General features: G+C 38.6%; 2 protein-coding genes and 1 pseudogene across 6 annotated transcripts in view; 1 reads left to right on the top strand and 2 right to left on the bottom strand.

Moving 5' to 3' along the window:
• Positions 1-770, top strand: part of LOC137984734 (uncharacterized) — a 3,562-nt pseudogene extending 2,792 nt beyond the window's left edge.
• The window catches only part of LOC137984236 (probable glycoprotein hormone G-protein coupled receptor), a 17,483-nt gene extending 9,545 nt beyond the window's left edge, over positions 1-7,938 (bottom strand). The window contains exons 1-3 of one of the 5 annotated variants that reach the window (XM_068831354.1): positions 7,764-7,938; positions 4,672-4,913; positions 1,409-1,480 (exon numbers count right to left, since the gene is read on the bottom strand). In XM_068831354.1, the coding sequence (XP_068687455.1) occupies positions 1,409-1,480; positions 4,672-4,880 (281 nt within the window). In that variant the 5' untranslated portion in view covers positions 4,881-4,913; positions 7,764-7,938. The other 4 variants (XM_068831353.1, XM_068831355.1, XM_068831356.1 and 1 more) reach the window with 4 other exon arrangements.
• Positions 7,939-12,901: 4,963 nt separating this feature from the next.
• LOC137985197 (uncharacterized) lies at positions 12,902-13,970 on the bottom strand. Its single transcript, XM_068832722.1, has 3 exons — positions 13,808-13,970; positions 13,399-13,647; positions 12,902-13,202 (listed from the first exon to the last, which is right to left on the bottom strand). The coding sequence occupies exons 1-3, from the start codon at positions 13,953-13,955 to the stop codon at positions 12,991-12,993; spliced, it is 609 nt and encodes a 202-aa protein (XP_068688823.1). The 5' UTR covers positions 13,956-13,970; the 3' UTR covers positions 12,902-12,990.
• Positions 13,971-22,500: the final 8,530 nt, after the last annotated feature.

The following is a 22,500-nucleotide window of genomic DNA, read 5'->3' as shown; positions in this document are numbered from 1 at the left end:
GGCTTGCTGGGGAAAAAATGATCAATGAAAAATCCCCCACATTTTGATGGTTTAACTTGAGATGGCTCTTTTGGCATGTGATTTTACAATTTTGCAAAATCCTCCATTCATATCAACAATTAGGTACTATTCTTTGAAATAACATAAGAAGTTTATTTGTCTGTGAAGTCTGCAAAGAGAAATCTTTTCTCAGGTACCCGAGGGTTTTGCACTACGGGTAGTGCCTTTGACAGCCTGGTACCAGGTTACTTTTGCTGGCAGTGCATAAAAACATTCGTTTTCAGAACCTTTGGAGTATAAGCTTTCCAGTTATATAAAGTTTGTTATGGTTTGGATTAAAACTGTGATTGCTACATGCTATACAAAAAGTGCGCTTTTTTCAGGTAAAGCCCCACCTTAACTAATATAAAAGGGAATGTATAGCAGCTAGAAAGGAGAATTACTAATCAGATATTGGGAGTGAAAGGGTTGAGAGACTAACCTCTTACCAACCGGAGGTCACGTGGCAGTGCGCGCTTGGTGCGTACAAAAACGACTGAGGGCGAACATTCTAAGTACGGTCCCGAGCAAGTTAGGTTAGTGACATGGTTACATATTATATGGCAATGTTTCTTTGAGCGATAGGACACTTTTCTGCTTGGTGAATGTTTGTAATCTTCGTCTTCCATCAGCGAACTTTGAACGGTAACCTTTTACATATAAAACTAAATTCCGTTTGCTATAATTGTACTGTTGTGATGAAAAAAAAGTAAATCCGCTTTTTAAAACTTTTTGTGTTTCGCTCTACTTGAATTTCCCGGAAGAGAGAAAAAATACGGAAACGGAACGTTTCCATGGTAATAGTCCGTACTGTAAAATCCCGACCAAATAGCAGCCAATCAGATTGCTCCTTTTAGCCCGAGAATTGCTTGCCATATGAGAGACTGATGCGTTAAAGAAGAAATGCATTTTCAGTGGACGTAGATGTTGCCAACGCTTTCGCTCCCGGCTAAGGGGTTTTTCGCTCCAGGCTAAAGGGGTTCCCCATTGACGAGTGAAATTGTCTGAAGAAAGAGCGAGTAAAAGGCTATGCGAGCCGATCTAAGCCGCAGGCAAAGGGTTAAGCCGAGGCTAATAATCGTTCGACGTTTATTGACTGAATGCTCTGAGTGTTTTGACACAGTTTTGGGCATGTATAGTTTTTGATTTTGTTTTTGTTTTGAAACTTTTGGTGCTCTATAAACTCCCGCCCCGCCGATAATATAATCTCCGAAAAACGTATCTATCCAGTCGAGCTTCCTGATCCCCAGTCAGGAGAAAAGGAACTTTAAGGGTTTGAAAATTACTAGCATAGATTCATGCCCTACTTCACAAAATGAGAGCAAAATGACGACAACGGTTTGAAAAAAGGAAGCCACAAAATACATACAATATTGCGATTTTCTTCCGTTTCTCCAGAACACCTGCTGGAATGTGAGTGATAGATGAATGCATTATACGCCTGCAAAGGAAAAGCAGCCCTGTGATGCGAGTTGACATTAAAGGAAACGAACTTTATTTAAGTGTCAAGTCGTTCTAGCGCGCTGGAGCGCTAATTGGGGACACTGTAAACTGAGACAGGAATGCTGTAAGGAGGCAGTGTGGCCGAGTGGTTAGGGCCCGTGCCTTGAGATCCAGAGATCCTGGGTTCAAGATCGCGTTCTGACCACTCACTGAATTTGTTTCAGGTAGTCCCTGGTTCAACTTCATGGCGCACTTGTAAAATAGCCAACTGGTTAGCCTCCCGCCAGTTGGGATTCTTAATAATTGTATACGTTCAATGTTCGGAGATATTAGCTGCTAGCTACTCTGAAATCTGAGGGTAAACAAAGTTGTATTGTATTGTATTGTACTAAATTAGCAATTAACGCAAATCAAGTCAGATGTTGGTTTTTGAGGAGAGGAGAAAACCGGCGTACCCGGAGAAAAACCTCTCGGTACAGAGTAGAGAACCAACAAACTCAACCCATATATGACGCAGAGTCTGGGAATCGCACCACTGCGCCATCCCTGCATCCAGGGATGTGACCCATATTATGGGGTCACATCCCTGATGTCCCCATAGTCTTGGTCATCAGTTCTGAGTTCCTAGTTCGGCGGTGCATCAGATCGACGCAGATTTGTTGCTAGGTTGCTAGCTACGCAGCTTGTTAACACTCAGCTGGTCTAATTCAGCGCGAGCTGTAACATTGCATATAATCAGAAACCCATAAGGGTTGAAACGTGTAACGGCCCCTTGTGTGCTGGGAAACAAGCTTCTGAATATTCAATTTGCTAAGTACCATATTTGGAACAACTAGAGCGAGGGGTTTCCAAATATGGTACTTTGCACTGAAACATTCAACCAATCAGTTCGCACTGAATATTCGGAAGCTGTGAACGTGCGTTACACGTTTCATCCCTTATGGGTTTCTGATATAATGCAATTTGCTTCCTCGAACTGAGCGGAAATCATGATTAATTTATTGATGTGCGAAAGAATCAATCTACAACACTCCCCAGACAATTTATAACTTATGTACGTGGAAAAAAGGCAATTACAGAGCTATCCGAGGAACACCTTCTTTTAATTTCCGAACCGAAAAACTTAAACAGCTTTTGTTGCTTAGAGATGGCTATCTTCATTTTCGGAAATGGAATGCTAAGTAAAAGAGGAAAAGACACTTTCGCTTGATTTTATAAAGGGCGATCCGCGCGCACTAATCAATGTTTTCTCCTCCGAAAACCTCTCAAACGACTTGATTGAACACAGATGCTAGCGTCTCGCTCAGAAACTTTCCAAGGACGGTTTAACTTTTCAGAAGGTTAAAAAAAAAAAGATTTCCGGATCATAACGAGCATCTGCACTTGTAACGACAAATTGTAACAAAATCTTCCGAGCACATGTGTGTACGTTGATTTTAAGTGAGAAGCCGCAGTAAAATCGGTTATTCTCAATCGGTGAATATGAACTATTGTACATTTGATAACTACTGTATTCCACTAATAGAGCAAAATTAACATTTTCAAAGGCAAGTTCCAGATCGCCTATGGGAACCCAGCCAGGAAATTAGGATCCTTTGTTTTGGATTCGGTAAAGAGAGTATATTGTAAGATTATTAGACTGGAACTTGGTAAACTTCTCGATACTTAAATACTTGCAACAAAAAAAATGAAATGTGATTGGGTAAGATTTTTTCTCCAGCTTTCACTAAAAGTTAAATTCACGCAAAATAATAAGAACATATGGGTTTTTATTTTGTCGTTATCTTTAAAAAAATCCATACACATCGGCAAGGCTTGATTGTTGTTTATCCATATCCGAAAGAGCACTCACGATTCAAGGATTGCTTTGTGCTCCGTATTTTAAAGGTAATTTATGTTTTCTACCCGGTTGGAGTCCGGAATTTGCCGATGCAGCCCACATACATTCACCGCCTGCCAAACAGAGAGCGAGTGAGTGAATGAGCGACAGTTCTGATTGTAAAGATGAATCATCTTTAGTTAACCAATCGAGTGTAAGCGACTGGAAAGACTACCATCCCTTTTTGACCTTTTTGACAACTGAAAAGTTCAGGCGGCTTCACTGAACGGGATTCGAACTCATGACCTCAGTGACGCAGCCGGAATGCTCTATAACAACTGAGCGATGAAGTCCACAGCTGGGAGAAGGTCAGTTTGATGGGCTCATGTGTTCCCGTGAAAGTACTCCATGAACGAAAGAAAAATTTCAACTTTTTTTACTAGCTAAGAATGTATAAGGGTGAAAATGAAACGACTTGAAACATATCAGGTAAATGTCCAATTGCCACAAGGAGAACGGGATCTTACTGCAGGGCCACACAAGATGAACGTGTCAAATTTTAAACCAATTCTTCTTTCATAAGTGCTCAAGTAAATAGGAAATTAAACCACTGTTAGATGACCGATCAAGAGGTGACTGTATTTAAAAAAGTGGCCGGAACTTTAATTAGCTCGAGTTATTTTTAACTGACGAAAAGTCAATAAAGATGTCAACACAATAAAGAGAATAGGTTCACAACCAACGCGACGCCGAATCACAAATGTGACTTCGTATTTAAAAGCATATTTGAACGTGCTCGCATAGATGTCTTTTCCCACGAGAAGACTATCACAACTCCTTAGAAACACAAACTTGTGGTAGGACACAATTAACAGAGGCACGCGATTGAGAAACTTGCACTGTCACGAATGTGGAACATGACACTTGACACTGAGATGTAATTTAGGGGTGGCGAAACGTGGGTCTCGCAATTGAAATTTTAGCAGGAACTCGAAATCTCGAAAGCATTTTTGATAAGTCTCGTTTTTGCATGGTTTGTTTTTAGCAAGGACTCGGGCTCGGATTTTTAACTAGGATCTCAGCGTCTCGGCGAGTCTCGGATTTTACCATTTGCCTCCTCTTAATTTGTACGTGATGTCTGGTTCTTTTTGTTCTTGTTGTGGCGGAAATTCAAATAAAACAAGAAACGCAAATCGCCATTATTAAAACATGGAATATCCGTAAGTAAAATGTGATAAATGTGGTTTTGAAACCCACGAAACAAACTATAATTTTGAACGCTGAGATATAATTTTACCACTGAAGTTGACCGAGGAGAAACATACTGATAAGGACAGAAACACGACTGAAGTATCAAAAAAGGCACTCACAGAGATGTTGTGTTGATTGGCAAATCTTCCAACGAGGGAAAAGAGGTAAGACTAAAACATCGAAGTTCCACTCTGAACTCTTTCCGCGGATCGCTACAGTGGCATTTATTGGGACAACTGTATCCTCTGCAGTGCACGGCGAAAATGATGACAATTACGAGGTTTGCTGTGAACATCTTTGGCAGCAGTTGAAGACGGGACGTTAGCATCTCCTATTGTCGCAGTTTGTGTTCTAAAGGCGGCTGCAAATCAGAAACGAACTTGACATGAGTAAACCTTCTCGATTGCTACTCGATATCAAGAAACATGATCATTGTGATCTCAGTCACGAGAACTTCACACTATAAATAATGTGTCATGCCAATCAAATGCAATTGTCGGATTGTTTGTTCAAGCTTGGCCGGATAAGGCCAGCCTTAAAATGCAATCCATGTTAATTCGCTGAATCTCGTTATTCAAGTCATTCTGATACTTAACTATACATCGTTGTCGACACTCATGGTTTCATGCCGGGTTTAAGTAATTGTACACTAGTTAACAACCGTCATTCACCGAAGTGGAGGTGGTGGATAGAAATGGATACTAACCCACTGAGGTGAATTGTTTGTGGTGATTAGTATATACTAAAACTGTGAGATAATATAGCACAAAAAGATGATTTTAACTCATTTATTCCTGCAACGATCACAATATTTTGGGCGGAATAGTAAAGGATAGGCGGAGTTTGAGTAGCCAATCAGCTGAGAGCGCGCCTTCAACGATATCAACTGTTTCAGTATACACTGCATGATTAAGCTATCCCGTAGATGTCCGGCGAGAACACCTGGTGCGAAAAGGTTTCCCTTGAACATTCAGATCATGATAAAGCTAGCTTTGACTATCCGTATCAAACTGTTAGTTAGTGGGAACTTTAATTTATCAGCCGATCGAGCCGAGGAAGATTTTTGCAAAAGGTTTACGACTTTGAGTTTTGATGTTAATCTTTCCTTTCTGCAGCAGGCCAAAATTGCGTTGGTATAGCTTTTGCAGCGACTTGAAGGATTACGAACACATTAGGCACAGAGAAAAAATAACGTTTCCTTAAACCAAGGACTGCAATGTTGGGTATTTGAAATGACTAAATTTCAGACCATCCCTCCATCCGATTTTCAATGATTAAAACTTTTAATCACTGAAAATAGGAATGGCCTGCATCCCTTTGCTCACAAATTTCATCGTTTTCTTTGGACAAGGGATTGAGTGAAATTTGACTTTCATTTCATCGTAAGTTATTGTGTGTGCATGTGGAGGTTCACATCGACAAGAGGGATGAAAAGAACTACATTATATGACAAAAGTGGAAGACATCTTTATTTACAAATCTTCAGTTCAGCCTTTCAGTAGCAAGTCAACACTGATCATCTGTGCTGTTTCTTGTTTTATCACCTGTGCGGTGCAGTTTGCTGGCTTAACTTAAATAACAAGTTGCCCATGTCAGTCTCATTCTGACAGCTATATTCCCATGAGTTCTCTGTTTCTACTCTATAAAAGTCGTATACAGTTCGCCTTTACCTTGAAAGTGAGAAACTTCCGCAAAGACTCGATAACATACAATATATTGTTGCAGAGGGTGATGAATACAAACAAATATATTGAAATTACACACTGCCACAAAGTAGTAATGGCACAGTCAAATTTCAAGGTACTGCTGCTTGGAAAATAAATAAATTAAGGCTTGTAAAAGTTCTCCGCGTTAATAAGCGCTCCATTACAAATGAGCTGACAACTTTTCAAAATTGCAATTGCTTCCCTTTAATTAAAGAGGTCCGAAATATTGCCCTAACTATTGTTTAGAATTACGAGACGCCTTCAATTAAATTAGCAATGTTCTCTCACCTTCTATGATCCTTTTTTGTCAAAATGAGAATTTTACTTTTTCAGGCTCGGTCTTCAAAACAGCTAAGTACTGTCGTAAAGCCGAAATCATAACTACTAATTTCGAAACAAACCTCAAAGGAAAACTTTTTCTCGGTTGACTTTAACATCCGTAATATAGGTTACCAATATGGGCTACTTTTAAATTACAATTGTTGTACCTTCTTGGCCATCAGGCGTGGAAAAACCAATAAACGGAAAACTTTCATTCGGAAAACTCGACCGGCCGGCAAAATAGAGCAAAGTCATTTAATGATACCGGACGAAAGTTCAAGAACATTCATTTGTTGGTTTTGTCACTCACGGACTTCCTGAACGCTAATTATAATTAATTTTATGCACTTTAAAGCTAAGACAAATTAATTTCCCCTTTTCTTATCTTAAAATCATGCTAGCCGGCCATCTTTTTAACTAGTAGGCTACAAGTTATAGAGATGGCTTTCCAGAAATTCATGATGAGCGACATCTCCGAATCTGGCCATGGCGGAGTGGTGTGAAGAAACTGTCCCTGTGATGCTGAAATGCTATAAAACTTTAAATTAGTCCCTGCTAACGTCATCCTTGTTTTCGCTTGCCTCGATTATTTTAACTTTCGACGAGATTTGAATCGTGCTGCTTTTTTTAGTAATTGTATAAAAGTATTCATACCTAACTTGGTCGGCAATATTCCGGATTTTTGTTGGACATTTTCATGCTCAGATCGCGGAAGCGCTAAATATTGAATGAAATGAATTCGAGAAAAAACCGGCCGGTGTGTAATTTTTAAAATGTACACAATAAGTTTGCCTAGAGTTGAAATTAAAAGACGTCATTAGATATTTTTCTGCCATTTGATATTTCTAATGTCAACTTTGAAAAACTGATGAGAGTAGTTTGGGAAAACGAATGCGGGAACAAAAGATTAAGGTGTGTAATTCATATTACTGAGAATTAACTTAGGAAAACAAAAAGATGAAAATTACAAATATCTGACGGAACTCAATTTAACGGAGAAAAGAAGAAGGCACAGAAAAAAAAAACTGGAAAATCTAATATTGGATAATTCTGTACTACTAAAATTCCATTTTGCCAAGAAAGAATTTCGTAGGAAAAATGTTCGAATTAAAACTGCATAAAATGAGATAAACACAGCAGATTGTAAATCTAAAAAATGAATTTGAGGCTACAGAAATACTTGCCCACTCTTCCATTGACGGTGAAATTTGACTGGTTTTCTTTTTTTGTCCTAATAAATAAGGGTCTCTGGGCCTCATTCATCATGAAAAACACATTTAAAATAATATTCATCGCGTTGCCAAATTAAAGTCGAGACAAACTGGGAGAGAAGGTGCGCTCATTGACAGCATGATTGGAAACAAGGATACTACTTCACTGACAGCGAGACTAAATTATACAATATGGGCAGCCGGCACAATACATGACCTTGTTAATTAAAAAAAAGGCCGAACATTTCAAAAAAATTACTTCTAAAGGCAAACAAAGAAAGGAGAACGAAAATTCTTCGATTGTCCTACAATCAAAAGAAACGGAAGACCGTGCGATCAGTTAAATTGTTTCCACCAACAAAGTCATTTTGCCACTGTTTCGTTTAGAACAACATTTCAACGTTTCGGTGTTGCCAACTGGTCGAATCGTGGCGCGGTAGGAAAAGAGAGAATGCTTTGAGCAGATACTACGTTCGGAAAAACAATATAATTTTGAAACTCTAGGAATGTTTTGTTCTTCCATTACTGTCTGTGTCCAAATTATCTTCAGTTCTCACTTAGAAGTCTTTGTACTCCTCCGCAAGTTCCTAATCTTGCGCTTTTTTTTGCGCTGTCCATTATGACTCTTATTGCAGGGACAAGATCTTCACTTCCTCGTTACTCGGGAGAAAAGGATCATTCATTTCAACTGAGACACTTCTCGTCTTACATCCTTCCGCGTTCTTTACGCGTTGATCAAAACTATGCTTTCCTTAATTAAGAGGCAATAGACCCAATCGGCTAGCTCAATGTTGTACCCAATTCAAACCCTTTGGGAATGAAACGTTTTGTTCCAGGTATTTCCATATCATTTAAATATGAATGTTACATTATCATGCAAATACAATACACAAAGAATCTTAATCCCGGGGGATTTGAATTGGGGACAACATTGAGTTAGCCGATTAGGTCTATCCCTGTAAATTTCACAATTTTGTCATGCTTTGAAAAAAGATATCTTGCGTCAGTTCTTCATGATTTCCGTTTACATCTTCTTGTCTGCAACGTGAAGATGTTGAGCCGTATTTCGAAAACTATTAGAGTAAATTTACATAGATGCTTGATGAATCTCCAACTGAGGATGGAACACTTCCGCGTTGCTTTCTGGTGCTCAGTCTTAAAGTACCCATATATGATAAAAAAAAATCACTTCCTTTCATTCTTCATGTTGTGAAAGTGTGTTTGCTTAACACCTGACTGGCAAAATGTTGAACTTTGATTTTTATCCAAAGGCTGGCAGTTTACTTTGAGTGTAACTTTTGGAATTCACGGTCCGCTACTTCTAACGTTCAAAACTGACCGATTGGACCTCAGAGGGTTGGATCCAGGGGAAAGTAACGTCCAAGGCTCACCAGCTTATCATTTCAGCTTGTGAATGAAGCTTATTATAGATGCAAAACGCGAGTTAAAAAGTCTGAAAGCCCAAAACTTCCGTGCTGCATAATATCAGAGAATTTTTTTACAGACTTTTTTTAAACTTTGCAGAGAGTTTTACCTTGGCCTGCTGATCACTTTTGTGCAATTAAAAATTGGGGTCCCCGAGTTCGGTTTCCAGATATGACCAACTTAACCCAAAACATTGGGTGATTTTGCAAGGCTATCCTATTGCCATGGTAACTTGTTCAGCAGTAATTGGTACACAACATTGCTGTTACGTGATAAGGTGTTGTAGTGTCAATCCTTCTAAAAACAAGGTCTCTTGAAACTGTTGAAACTGGTATCAGCCACCTTAATTAAAGTTAATAATAATAATAATAATAATGATCACCACCATCATCATCATCATAATCATAATAATAATAATAATAATTACAATAATGGTAATGTAAATATAAAATCAATTAGATAATGGAATAAAAATTAGTAAAAATCAAAGAAAACAAAAACTACAACTGTCTAAATAGAGGGGTTTTAAGTTTAGACTTAAACGTCTGTAGGTGTTCCACTTGCCTAATATCGTTTGGCAGGGCGCTCCATAGTGTAGGAGCCCTGTGAGAGAACGCTCTATATACCAAATATACAATACTCAGAACTTAATAAACCGTTACTCATTTTCCTGCTGCGAAAAACCTTAATTAAAAATCTCCAAGCCATAATTTCACTACACATATCACTTCTGGAAATAATAATAATAATAATAATAATAATAATAATCATCATCATCATCATCTAGTGGCTCTGGGGGTCGGGGCTCACTCAACCACTCTCTGCCACAGCATGCGATCCTCCATAGCAGTCGACAGGTCTTCCCTCTCTATACTCGAATCCCTTGACAGGACCTCCGGAAACGTGAGTTTCCGAGACTGGATAGGGCCAACGGGCCTCTAGAAAAGCAGGGAGTGTATCAACTCCCCGGTAGCCCGAGCCCAATGAGCTTATTACACGCACCCCATGCTAGATCTTTACGGAACTTCATATCCTTTTGAGATTACATCGGTGGCTCAGTTCGTTGAACACCGGGATGTCACGCGGGAGGTCGTGAGTTCAACTCGGGCCGGACCAACACTCAGGGTCTTTAAAAAAACTGAGGAGAAAGTGCTTCCTTTGCAACTACATCTGCAAACGGTTAGACTTTCAAGTCTTCTCGGATAAGGATGATAAGCCGGAGGCCCTGCGTCTCACATTACACACACTATTCGAAAGGAGTAGGGGACAGGGTTCTCGGTGTTGTGGTCTGACCATTCCAGCATGTGGTCGGCTTGGCAGGATTAGCTTGAAGGGCTTCTGTGTAAATTTCTACTGTAGAGTACGCCTCTCCTGCCTGGGCAGCCCTCCCTCAATGCTTTAAGCAATATGTTAGAAAGTGTCCAAAAACAAACCATGCCAGTAATTTTTCCCAGTTTTCTATACGAAGATGCGATCGACTTAGCAGGGCTTGACACACTGTATTTTCGTAGGATAGATTCGTGCAAGCCGTTTGTAATTAAGGCTAAAGAAGTTCTCAGAGTTATTTTTTCGCCCGCTGTCGTGGAGCATGATCGTAATCTCCGTTCAGGGAGCAAAACTGTTTACCCAACTTTAGGCCGCACAGCTCGTCTTAATAACTTTGTTACTGTTAAATACCAATGCTAGATATGTTTGCTGTCTCTGACCTTTCCTGTAATTCAGGTTTGTACCTGCTATTGGATACATTAAACGATTGATTGATTGATTGATTTAAATGAGACCACAATTGTGTATAACAGCCAGAAGTCAGGCTACTTAGCCAAGTGCTGGAGCCTCACTCAAATATATAAGAACCAAGATATTTGAAATCTTCGACTTGGATGATGCTTGCGCCAGCCAGTTAACGCAGGCTACAGTTCGGGGTTGTAGAAATTACCGGTAACTCTGTGAGTGTTTTTGTTACATTAAAGTCCTACTAGGCTTCCTGTCTTCTCAACGTTCACTATGGAAGTCCGAAATTGCTATGATGCACTCTGACAACCTGATGATGACAGTATGCGGACCAGTAAATATGGCGATGGACTATTGAGTATGTCAGACCATTAAATAGGAAAATTTCAGTTAAAATAAATAGATGTCTTTTTTAATTCAAGGCTTAAAACTATGGTCACTTAGTGTTTAGTCAACATAGATTTAAAATCCAAAAAAAAGTAAGAATTGATTTTTTCGTCACAGCAAACAGATTTTGAGCTTTCACAAGCCTCTTTGTCAGCCAGTCAGGTGTTCGCATTCTCCAATGACATTAAAGCTTTGATCAAATGCTCCTCGACTCTCTCTGTAAGTTTAAAATTTCCCTGCCCGAGAAGCAACAGATCGTTAAAGCCAGGTTTTCACTAGCGACGCAAGCACAAGCATAAGTAGCTCATACTGGTGAAAACCAACATCGACATAAGCATCAAAATCAACCATGGTATCCGCCATTTTGTTCAAATGCTCAGATGCGGGGAATCTAGAACGTGTGCTTCAATTGGCCAGACGTAGCAAATTTCCTTAAGGGGCACCCAACGTCAATTTTCGGAAAATATCTGTTCGGAAGACGATTTGCGATCTAGAATTTTCGAAACATTTGTTGTAAAATTTCTTGCTTGCCTGCCTGTCCTAGGATTCTCGAATGTCTAAAAAATGGTATAATTGTCCATTTTAAACGGATTTACCCTAAAAAGGTCACCTATAATTTTCGGGAGCCTATGTTTTGGCTGAAATTTTCGAAAAGGTAAGTTTTGATCCCTACAATTTTCCGGGATCACTAGACTTTCAGCTATAGGAAATCCGAACAGATGAAAAAAATTTAGGGGATAAAAATATGCCTATATCTCCCGTATAAATACCAAAAAACGTTTAACAATGCTATGTTTAAGTAGTTTTGAACTATATTCTAGTTGGGTGCCCTGTTCCTTGTGCGTACATGCTGCCTCGTTTTCACACGACGCAAGCGAACGCGAGCATAAGCGTAAAAACAAGGAAAAGAAAAATTTTTGATCATTGTGCTTGTAATTATGCTTCCGTCAATCCCGTTTTTACGGTGAAATAAGCTCTCTTATGCTTGCGCCGCTAGTAAAAAGCAGGTTAAGTTGTTGTAATATCACGTGCGGAATCGTAAGCCTGTGACCTTAAAAGGTAACTTTATTATTCGCGCTTTCAAGGTTTTTGCGGCTCGCTTCGCATCCCCCAACAAATTCTCCTCTCGTGACGCCTTGCGCATTCAAAATTTGATTTGTTTTCTTTAACGATTTAATTGTAGAACATTTAGCTTTTCCGTATTCAAATAACGCTAAAGTCGCGCGCAGTTCACACGCTTGAATTGAGGGCGTTTCTTTAGAGCGCAGCAAAAGTTGCAAGGAAGCGATATAATTCTACAAGTAAACGCGCTCTTGTTCTGTCGTTATTGTAAACCCATTTTAACCGATAGACAAGTTCTTTTATTTATTTATTTATTATTTTTTTTTTGGGGGGGGGGGGGGGTGATTAGGGGGCTCAGGCTTGACAAATGAAGAAAAAGGGCTAAAGAAATGCAGGAGAAAAGACTCGTGCCGACCAAGTAAGACTATGGAGGATGCCAAAGAAAACAATCATACTCGGAAAAATATTGTCCAACCTCATTAAGTAAATTAACGTTCCACAGCTAACAATTTTTTAACACCCTTTATTGAACTTGTTGAATGATTAATTTACAAGGTAGCGAACGGCCCTTGCTAAGAGGTGTGAACGATTATTATTATTTTCTTTTAATGTCAATACGGATACGGATACGGATACGGATACGGATACGGATCCCTCTTTTAACGCGAGGACCATGGCGTTTGGGACGACGTATTTCATGATTATTCTCCTTATCTGATGTAAAACCAATCCTGCATTGCGTATTTTGGGTGTTCTGAGCCTTCAGATCCGAAATTAGCGTGGTAACTATGGATGACGTCACTGCTTCTGCGATAAAAATAAAGGAAGAAAATTTAAGTAGTCACTGGTTATTGCTGCATGCGTCTGCTCTGCTTCATGGTTTTCGAAGACTGTTGTGATTGGCCATGGTTAGTATGACGGAACGAAAACCGACCAATAGGGTTTCAACACTTGTAAAAGTTAAACCAAATAAATGTTGGGTATACGAATGGGAAATATTTACCTGGAAGCAAATTTTTCAGTTCCTGGGTCGTGTTTGAGGCTTGGGAGCATGGAACTATCTTAAAGTAAAAGACCGCCTTTGAGAAGACTTCCGAATCGTTTTTGTCTTTCCTTTTGCTCGTGATCTCTTCTTTCTCGAACCCATGGCTTTCAAGGTCCGCTGCGGCCAGCATAGACTTCATTTTGGCATTTGAGGGTGAAAAATCAGTATCATCCGCGCTGATACTGATGAGATCCTCAACTCGAGCTTCTAGGAAAAAAATGATGAAATTAATGTAAACACTGTCGCGACAATTAAAGAAAACCTTCTCTTCAATGTCATGCAAATCGCGCCCAGTATCAAATTGCCAAGCATAATAGAAAGACGCCCTCTCTGAGCTTACTTGCTCAAAGAGGACCTTCCGACTTACCGATAGCAGTGCTGGAGAAAAGAACTACTCCCACAAATAACGACAAAAGGGGAAACATCTTTTGAAGAATCTCTGAATGAATTCTTAATTTCAAAAGATTCGGCTTTCTTCTTGAAACAAGAGTTGTTTCATACCGAAGACCTCGCATTGTAACAATTTATACCCTTTCCACAAAGGGATGGTTGCTAAGCCCTCAAGCGATTAATATTGATGGTATAAAAAACTTGAAAAAAAATCGAGAGGTCTGCTGTTCGATTTACTTTCTTTCCTTGAGAAAAATTGCTCAGCTCAATAACTCCTCCTCCTCTGTCAAACTTGGAGATGAATATTTAATTCTACACTCAGACGCTACCAATGTTTGCAGCAACAATCAGTAATTTCGCACTAGTCACAAAAAAATATATAACCTGGTAATAGAAGTAACAAGCTAGAGACCAAATAATCTAAGATAACATAAACTTGAGGGGAAAACGCAGCAAATTTTACGTGCACAGTGACCATTTTGTTTTCTCTTCTTTTCCCTCTACATATTCTTTTCCAAAGTGGAAAAGAATAAATTATATAGAGGGAGGAAAGAAGTGAAAAAGAATATATAGAGGGAAAAGAAGAGGACCCAAAACCACCTAAATCGCTCTTAAAACTGTCCCAGAAACTGTATCAGAGACAAAGAGACAAATCCTTTTATTGCCAACGAGCAAGCCGAGCGAAGACGCGACCAGCTTGATGCCGCGCGAAGTATTTCATGCTGTGAAAAGTGTAATGTAAGTTTACGTAGTGTAATGTAAGGTTCCCTGGAGGTTTAGCAGGGACCAAGGAAAGCGCGTGTTTCGTTGCGTGATGTCATTAGACAAACTTGCATGACGCGCGCGACTATTGATAATCTTGTGTTCGGAGGTGAGCAAACACATTTTTTGCCATTTCCCTGACCATTGTGTTGTGTACACGTGCTTTGAGTGCTCTTTAATATTTATTTTCGAACCATCGTGTTCCATATTGAGTGAACGAGCTCAAAACTAAACAGGCGCATGTGTTCTTATCGGCCACCGTTGTCAAATTCGGATTTCGGCCTGCGAGTAGAGCAGTTTGTTTTTCGTTTCAACGGTAACCATTGAGTTGTGAACAATTTAATTTATTTTTCAAAGAAAATATATATTGTCTGCAAAGTACACAATTCAACGAGCAATGTGATTTATAATTCATGGCTTTATCTTGCAAAATAAAAATTCTATAAGTGAAACAACTTTCATGTGCGAGAAAGTTTGACTCCCCGTTAACTCGGACCGTCACATGTTTCACACTGAAAAGACTGAAAACGCTTTGGCGCTTTTTTTACATGGCACTGATTTTATTAAACTTAATTATTGGATATTCCTGTTAAAAGTACTTTTGTTCAAAAATTACAGCAATACTTTCCATATTATTGCAAATCACGTTGACATCTACATTGTTGTTGAAGACACCAAGTGTGCAATTTCTATTATAATTGTATTGTTGTCAACTAGAAAAATTGAGTTGCAGTACTTTGAATAAAAAAATTGCAACTCCTGTTGGGTATTTTGGAACTCTGATACAAATCTGCAAACTATAAATCGAGCTTGGGCTACCTGTGAAATCACTAAAATTCTAGCGTTCTTCGATGCGGTTTCGAATTTTCTACGCACTCCTCGGACCCTTCACTGCCTTTCTGAAATGCCTAGGGAATCATTTCACAAAAGCTTTCAAAATCGTAGCGCTCATCGAAAGTCTGAGCTCGAAAATTCTAGCTCACCTTCCACCTGAATAGATGTATACCGACGAAGTGGTCGTTGGGTGCCCTTGAAAATGGTTGAAACCGAGGAATGACATACTTTAATGGAACTTTCAACTTCGGGGTGAATCAAGTTGTCTGGAGAAGGACTGAACTCACCTGGAGAAGCAAATTCTGTCAGTGTAAAATAAGAGTATATATTTAAGTTCGGGTTATACACGAAAGAGAGAAGTACTTATCTGCGGGACAATTTAAGCAATCATGTTTTGTTTCCTCTTCTTTTCCCTCTACATATTCTTTTCCAAAGTGGAAAAGAATAAATTATATAGAGGGAGGAAAGAAGTGGAAAAGAATATATAGAGGGAAAAGAAGTGGACCCAAAACCACCTAAATCGCTCTTAAAACTGTCCCAGAAACTGTATCAGAGACAAAGAGACAAATCCTTTTATTGCCAACGAGCAAGCCGAGCGAAGACGCGACCAGCTTGATGCCGCGCGAAGTATTTCATGCTGTGAAAAGTGTAATGTAAGTTTACGTAGTGTAATGTAAGGTTCCCTGGAGGTTTAGCAGGGACCAAGGAAAGCGCGTGTTTCGTTGCGTGATGTCATTAGACAAACTTGCATGACGCGCGCGACTATTGATAATCTTGTGTTCGGAGGTGAGCAAACACATTTTTTTGCCATTTCCCTAACCATTGTGTTGTGTACACTTGCTTTGAGTGCTCTTTAATATTTATTTTCGAACCATCGTGTTCCATATTGAGTGAACGAGCTCAAAACTAAACAGGCGTACGTGTTCTTATCGGCCGCTGTTGTCAATTTCGGATTTCGGCCCGCGAGTAGAGCAGTTTGTTTTTCGTTTCAACGGTAACCATTGAATTGTGAACAATTTAATTTATTTTTCAAAGGAAATATATGTTGTCTGCAAAGTACACAATTCAACGAGCAATGTGATTTCTAATTACATACATACTTTACATACTTTATTGAGACTCCCTTCAACAGGGCTTTTCGGTCAAAACGTTAAATTTACAGTAATTTAATTAAAATCCAAATATATTCAAAATCATTCAAAATATATCCAAAATTACTTCATATAGATTAAAAAGTGTCCACTTAAAAATATCAATTTCTTTAGTATTCTTGATGTTGTCCAAAATTACTTCATATAGAACATATTCTTAAAAAGTGTCCGCTTAAAAATATCAATCTCTTTAGTATTCTTGATGTTGTCAGGTAGCCCATTCCATTCCCGTGGACCGCGAAAATAAAATGCCCTTTGTCCCATCGACAATCTACATCGGGGGATCACAAAATTATTACATCCCCTTGTGTTCCTGTTGTGAACTGCTGAACGCTTAACAAAATATTTCCCTAAATAGTCTGGAGCTAAACCATTTACACATTTATATGCTAAAACTAAATCATTAAATAAAACCTTCTCCGTAACATCTAACCATCTAAGAGATCTCCGCCCCTGAGAGATATGGTCAAATTTCCGAAAACCTAATACGACTCTGGCAGCAAAATTTTGTACCAACTGTAGTTTGCGTAGATTACGTTTAGATGTGTTCCCCCACACTGAGGAACAATAAAACAATTTACTAAAAACAAAACTATTTATAAGTAATAAAAGTGTTTTCTTGTCTAAGAGGTGTTTAATTCTACTTATCTGTACTAGCTGGTTCATGCAACTAGAGGCTGTTTTAGTGATGTGTACATCATAGTTAAGATATTGATCAACATATACCCCGAGATCCTTAGCAAACGGAACTGGTGAGATAGTTTTGCCCAACAGAGATAAGGAGATATAAGGTAGCCTCTTAAGAAGTTGTGCTGAGCCAACAACCACTAATTTTGTTTTCTCAGGGTTTATAAGTAAAGAATTCTCTGCACACCATCTACTGATGTTCCTAAGATCTTGATTTACGGCGGCCATAGCACTTGATGAGTCTGATACGGGAAATTTAAAGTGCAATTGACGATCATCAACATACGCAGCGGCTTGACTGTGGGTAACAGCATTGATTAAATCATTAATGTATATAGTAAAAAGCACAGGACCCAAGATTGACCCCTGAGGTACTCCGGTTGTTAAAGGTAGCAATTCCGAGACTGAATCTTCATATCGTACTCTCTGATATCTACTGGATAGATAGCTACTAAACCAGGAAGCTGCAGAGGTTTTGAGACCCAGTTTTCGTAGTTTTCTTAATAACAGGTTATGATTAAAGCTGTCAAAAGCTTTTGACATATCAAGCACGCAGGACTAGTAATGACACTGCCTTTTCATCAATTGCTTTCAAAATGTTATGTGTAATATTTATGAGGGCGGTTTCTGTCGAATGCATTCTCCTGTTGCCACTTTGATAAGTCGACAATTTATCATGTTTTGTCAAAAATTCCACAAACTGCTTGTGTGCCAGTCTCTCAATTATTTTCGATAGGATGGGTAACAATGAAATCGGCCTGTTGTTGGCTGGTTCTTCTGGGTTTCCTTCTTTGGGTACAGGTATCACCTCAGAACTTTTCCATGCTTTAGGAAAAGCAGCCACATTAAACGAATTATTCACCAGTCTAGAAATCACAGGTGCGATGCTCTCACAACTGTCTTTCAGGACTCGCGCAGAGATTTCATCCTATCCTGGCGCTTTGTTGGCAACTAAACTCTTAATTACAGACTTGACGTCAATTTCTTTTACCTCTTGAAACTCAAATTCTTCTGTTTCAGCATGCAGGCCAGTGTCAATACTTTCTTCCCTAAGACCACAATCTATCTTTATCCAAACCGTGTTCCCTTGTTATCAAATTCGCTTTTCAATTTGGCAGTAAGTTCTCCTACTGAAGTAAAATACTTATTAAATTTATTTGCCAAAGTAAATGTAACAAGTATTTTACTTCAGTAGGAGAAGTTACTGCCAAAAAAGCGAATTTAAATAATTCATGGCTTTATCTTGCAAAATAAAAATTCTATAAGTGAAACAACTTTCATGTGCGAGAAAGTTTGATTCCCCGTTAACTCGGACCGTTACATGTTTCACACTGAAAAGACTGAAAACGCTTTAGCGCTTTTTTTACATGGCACTGATTTTATTAAACTTAATTATTGGATATTCCTGTTAAAATTACTGCCGTTCACAAATTACAGCAGTACTTTCCATATTATTGCAAATCAGGCTGACATCTATATTGTTGTTGAAGATACGAAGTGTGCAATTTCTATTATAATTGTATTGTTGTCAACTAGAAAAATTGAGTTGCAGTACTTTGAATAAAAAAATTGCAACTCCTGTTGGGTATTTTGGAACTCTGATACAAATCTGCAAACTATACATCGAGCTTGGGCTACCTGTGAGATCACTAAAATTCTAGCGTTCTCCGATGCGGTTTCGAATTTTCTACGCACTCCTCGGACCCTTCACTGCCTTTCTGAAATGCCTAGGGAATCATTTCACAAAAGCTTTCAAAATCGTAGCGCTCATCGAAAGTCTGAGCTCGAAAATTCTAGCTCACCTTCCACCTGAATAGATGTATACCGACGAAGTGGTCGTTGGGTGCCCTTGAAAATGGTTGAAACCGAGGAATGACATACTTTAATGGAACTTTCAACTTCGGGGTGAATCAAGTTGTCTGGAGAAGGACTGAACTCACCTGGAGAAGCAAATTCTGTCAGAGTAAAATAAGAGTATATATTTAAGTTCGGGTTATACACGAAAGAGAGAAGTACTTATCTGCGGGACAATTTAAGCAATCATGTTTTGTTTCCTCTTCTTTTCCCTCTACATATTCTTTTCCAAAGTGGAAAAGAATAAATTATATAGAGGGAGGAAAGAAGTGGAAAAGAATATATAGAGGGAAAAGAAGTGGACCCAAAACCACCTAAATCGCTCTTAAAACTGTCCCAGAAACTGTATCAGAGACAAAGAGACAAATCCTTTTATTGCCAACGAGCAAGCCGAGCGAAGACGCGACCAGCTTGATGCCGCGCGAAGTATTTCGTGCTGTGAAAAGTGTAATGTAAGTTTACGTAGTGTAATGTAAGGTTCCCTGGAGGTTTAGCAGGGACCAAGGAAAGCGCGTGTTTCGTTGCGTGATGTCATTAGACAAACTTGCATGACGCGCGCGACTATTGATAATCTTGTGTTCGGAGGTGAGCAAACACATTTTTTTGCCATTTCCCTAACCATTGTGTTGTGTACACTTGCTTTGAGTGCTCTTTAATATTTATTTTCGAACCATCGTGTTCCATATTGAGTGAACGAGCTCAAAACTAAACAGGCGTACGTGTTCTTATCGGCCGCTGTTGTCAATTTCGGATTTCGGCCCGCGAGTAGAGCAGTTTGTTTTTCGTTTCAACGGTAACCATTGAATTGTGAACAATTTAATTTATTTTTCAAAGGAAATATATGTTGTCTGCAAAGTACACAATTCAACGAGCAATGTGATTTCTAATTACATACATACTTTACATACTTTATTGAGACTCCCTTCAACAGGGCTTTTCGGTCAAAACGTTAAATTTACAGTAATTTAATTAAAATCCAAATATATTCAAAATCATTCAAAATATATCCAAAATTACTTCATATAGATTAAAAAGTGTCCACTTAAAAATATCAATTTCTTTAGTATTCTTGATGTTGTCCAAAATTACTTCATATAGAACATATTCTTAAAAAGTGTCCGCTTAAAAATATCAATCTCTTTAGTATTCTTGATGTTGTCAGGTAGCCCATTCCATTCCCGTGGACCGCGAAAATAAAATGCCCTTTGTCCCATCGACAATCTACATCGGGGGATCACAAAATTATTACATCCCCTTGTGTTCCTGTTGTGAACTGCTGAACGCTTAACAAAATATTTCCCTAAATAGTCTGGAGCTAAACCATTTACACATTTATATGCTAAAACTAAATCATTAAATAAAACCTTCTCCGTAACATCTAACCATCTAAGAGATCTCCGCCCCTGAGAGATATGGTCAAATTTCCGAAAACCTAATACGACTCTGGCAGCAAAATTTTGTACCAACTGTAGTTTGCGTAGATTACGTTTAGATGTGTTCCCCCACACTGAGGAACAATAAAACAATTTACTAAAAACAAAACTATTTATAAGTAATAAAAGTGTTTTCTTGTCTAAGAGGTGTTTAATTCTACTTATCTGTACTAACTGGTTCATGCAACTAGAGGCTGTTTTAGTGGTGTGTACATCATAGTTAAGATATTGATCAACATATACCCCGAGATCCTTAGCAAACGGAACTGGTGAGATAGTTTTGCCCAACAGAGATAAGGAGATATAAGGTAGCCTCTTAAGAAGTTGTGCTGAGCCAACAACCACTAATTTTGTTTTCTCAGGGTTTATAAGTAAAGAATTCTCTGCACACCATCTACTGATGTTCCTAAGATCTTGATTTACGGCGGCCATAGCACTTGATGAGTCTGATACGGGAAATTTAAAGTGCAATTGACGATCATCAACATACGCAGCGGCTTGACTGTGGGTAACAGCACTGATTAAATCATTAATGTATATAGTAAAAAGCACAGGACCCAAGATTGACCCCTGAGGTACTCCGGTTGTTAAAGGTAGCAATTCCGAGACTGAATCTTCATATCGTACTCTCTGATATCTCCTGGATAGATAGCTACTAAACCAGGAAGCTGCAGAGGTTTTGAGACCCAGTTTTCGTAGTTTTCTTAATAACAGGTTATGATTAAAGCTGTCAAAAGCTTTTGACATATCAAGCAGGACTAGTAATGACACTGCCTTTTCATCAATTGCTTTCAAAATGTTATGTGTAATATTTATGAGGGCGGTTTCTGTCGAATGCATTCTCCTGTTACCACTTTGATAAGTCGACAATTTATCATGTTTTGTCAAAAGTTCCACAAACTGCTTGTGTGCCAGTCTCTCACTTATTTTCGATAGGATGGGTAACAATGAAATCGGCCTGTTGTTGGCTGGTTCTTCTGGGTTTCCTTCTTTGGGTACAGGTATCACCTCAGCAATTTTCCATGCTTTAGGAAAAGCAGCCACATTAAACGAATTATTCGCTAGTCTTAGAAATTACAGGTGCGATGCTCTCACAACTGTCTTTCAGGACTCGCGCAGAGATTTTATCATATCCTGGCGCTTTGTTGGCAGCTAAACTCTTAATAACAGACTCAGAGGGTTGGATCCAGGGGAAAGTTACGTCAAAGGCTCAGCAGCTTATCATTTCAGCTTGTGAATGAAGCTTATTATATATGCAAAACGCGAGTTAAAAAGTGTGAAAGCCCAAAACTCCCGTGCTGCATAATATCAGAGAATTTTTTTACAGATTTTTTTTTAACTTTGCAGAGTTTTACCTTGGCCTGCGGATCACTTTTGTGTAATTAAAAACTGGGGTCCCCGAGTTCGTTTTCCAGATATGACAAACTTAACCCAAAACATTGGGTGATTTTGCAAAAGCTATCCTGTTACCATGGTAACTTGGTACCACAATCCTTCTGAAAACAAGGTCTCTTGAAACTGTTGAAACTGGTATGAGCCACCTTAATTAAAGTTAATAATAACAATAATAATAATAATAATAATAACAATAATAATAATAATAATAATAATAACAATAATAATAATAATAATAATAATAATAATAATAATAATAATAATATTTACAATAATGGTAATGTAAATATAAAATCAATTGGATAATGGAATAAAAATTCGTAAAAATAAAAAAAAACAAAAACTACAACTGTCTAAATAGATGGGTTTTAAGTTTAGACTTAAACGTCTCTAGGTGTTCCACTTGCCTAATATCGTTTGGGAGGGCGCTCCATAGTGTAGGAGCCCTGTGAGAGAACGCTCTATATCCATATGTTGTAATATAGCTTTGTACCAAATATACAATACTCAGAACTTAATAACCGTTACTCATTTCCCTGCTGCGAAAAACCTTA

This window comes from Montipora foliosa, chromosome 14, assembly GCF_036669935.1.
Source record: "Montipora foliosa isolate CH-2021 chromosome 14, ASM3666993v2, whole genome shotgun sequence".
Lineage (NCBI taxonomy): Eukaryota > Metazoa > Cnidaria > Anthozoa > Scleractinia > Acroporidae > Montipora > Montipora foliosa.
This window is presented reverse-complemented; position numbering and strand designations above follow the sequence as displayed.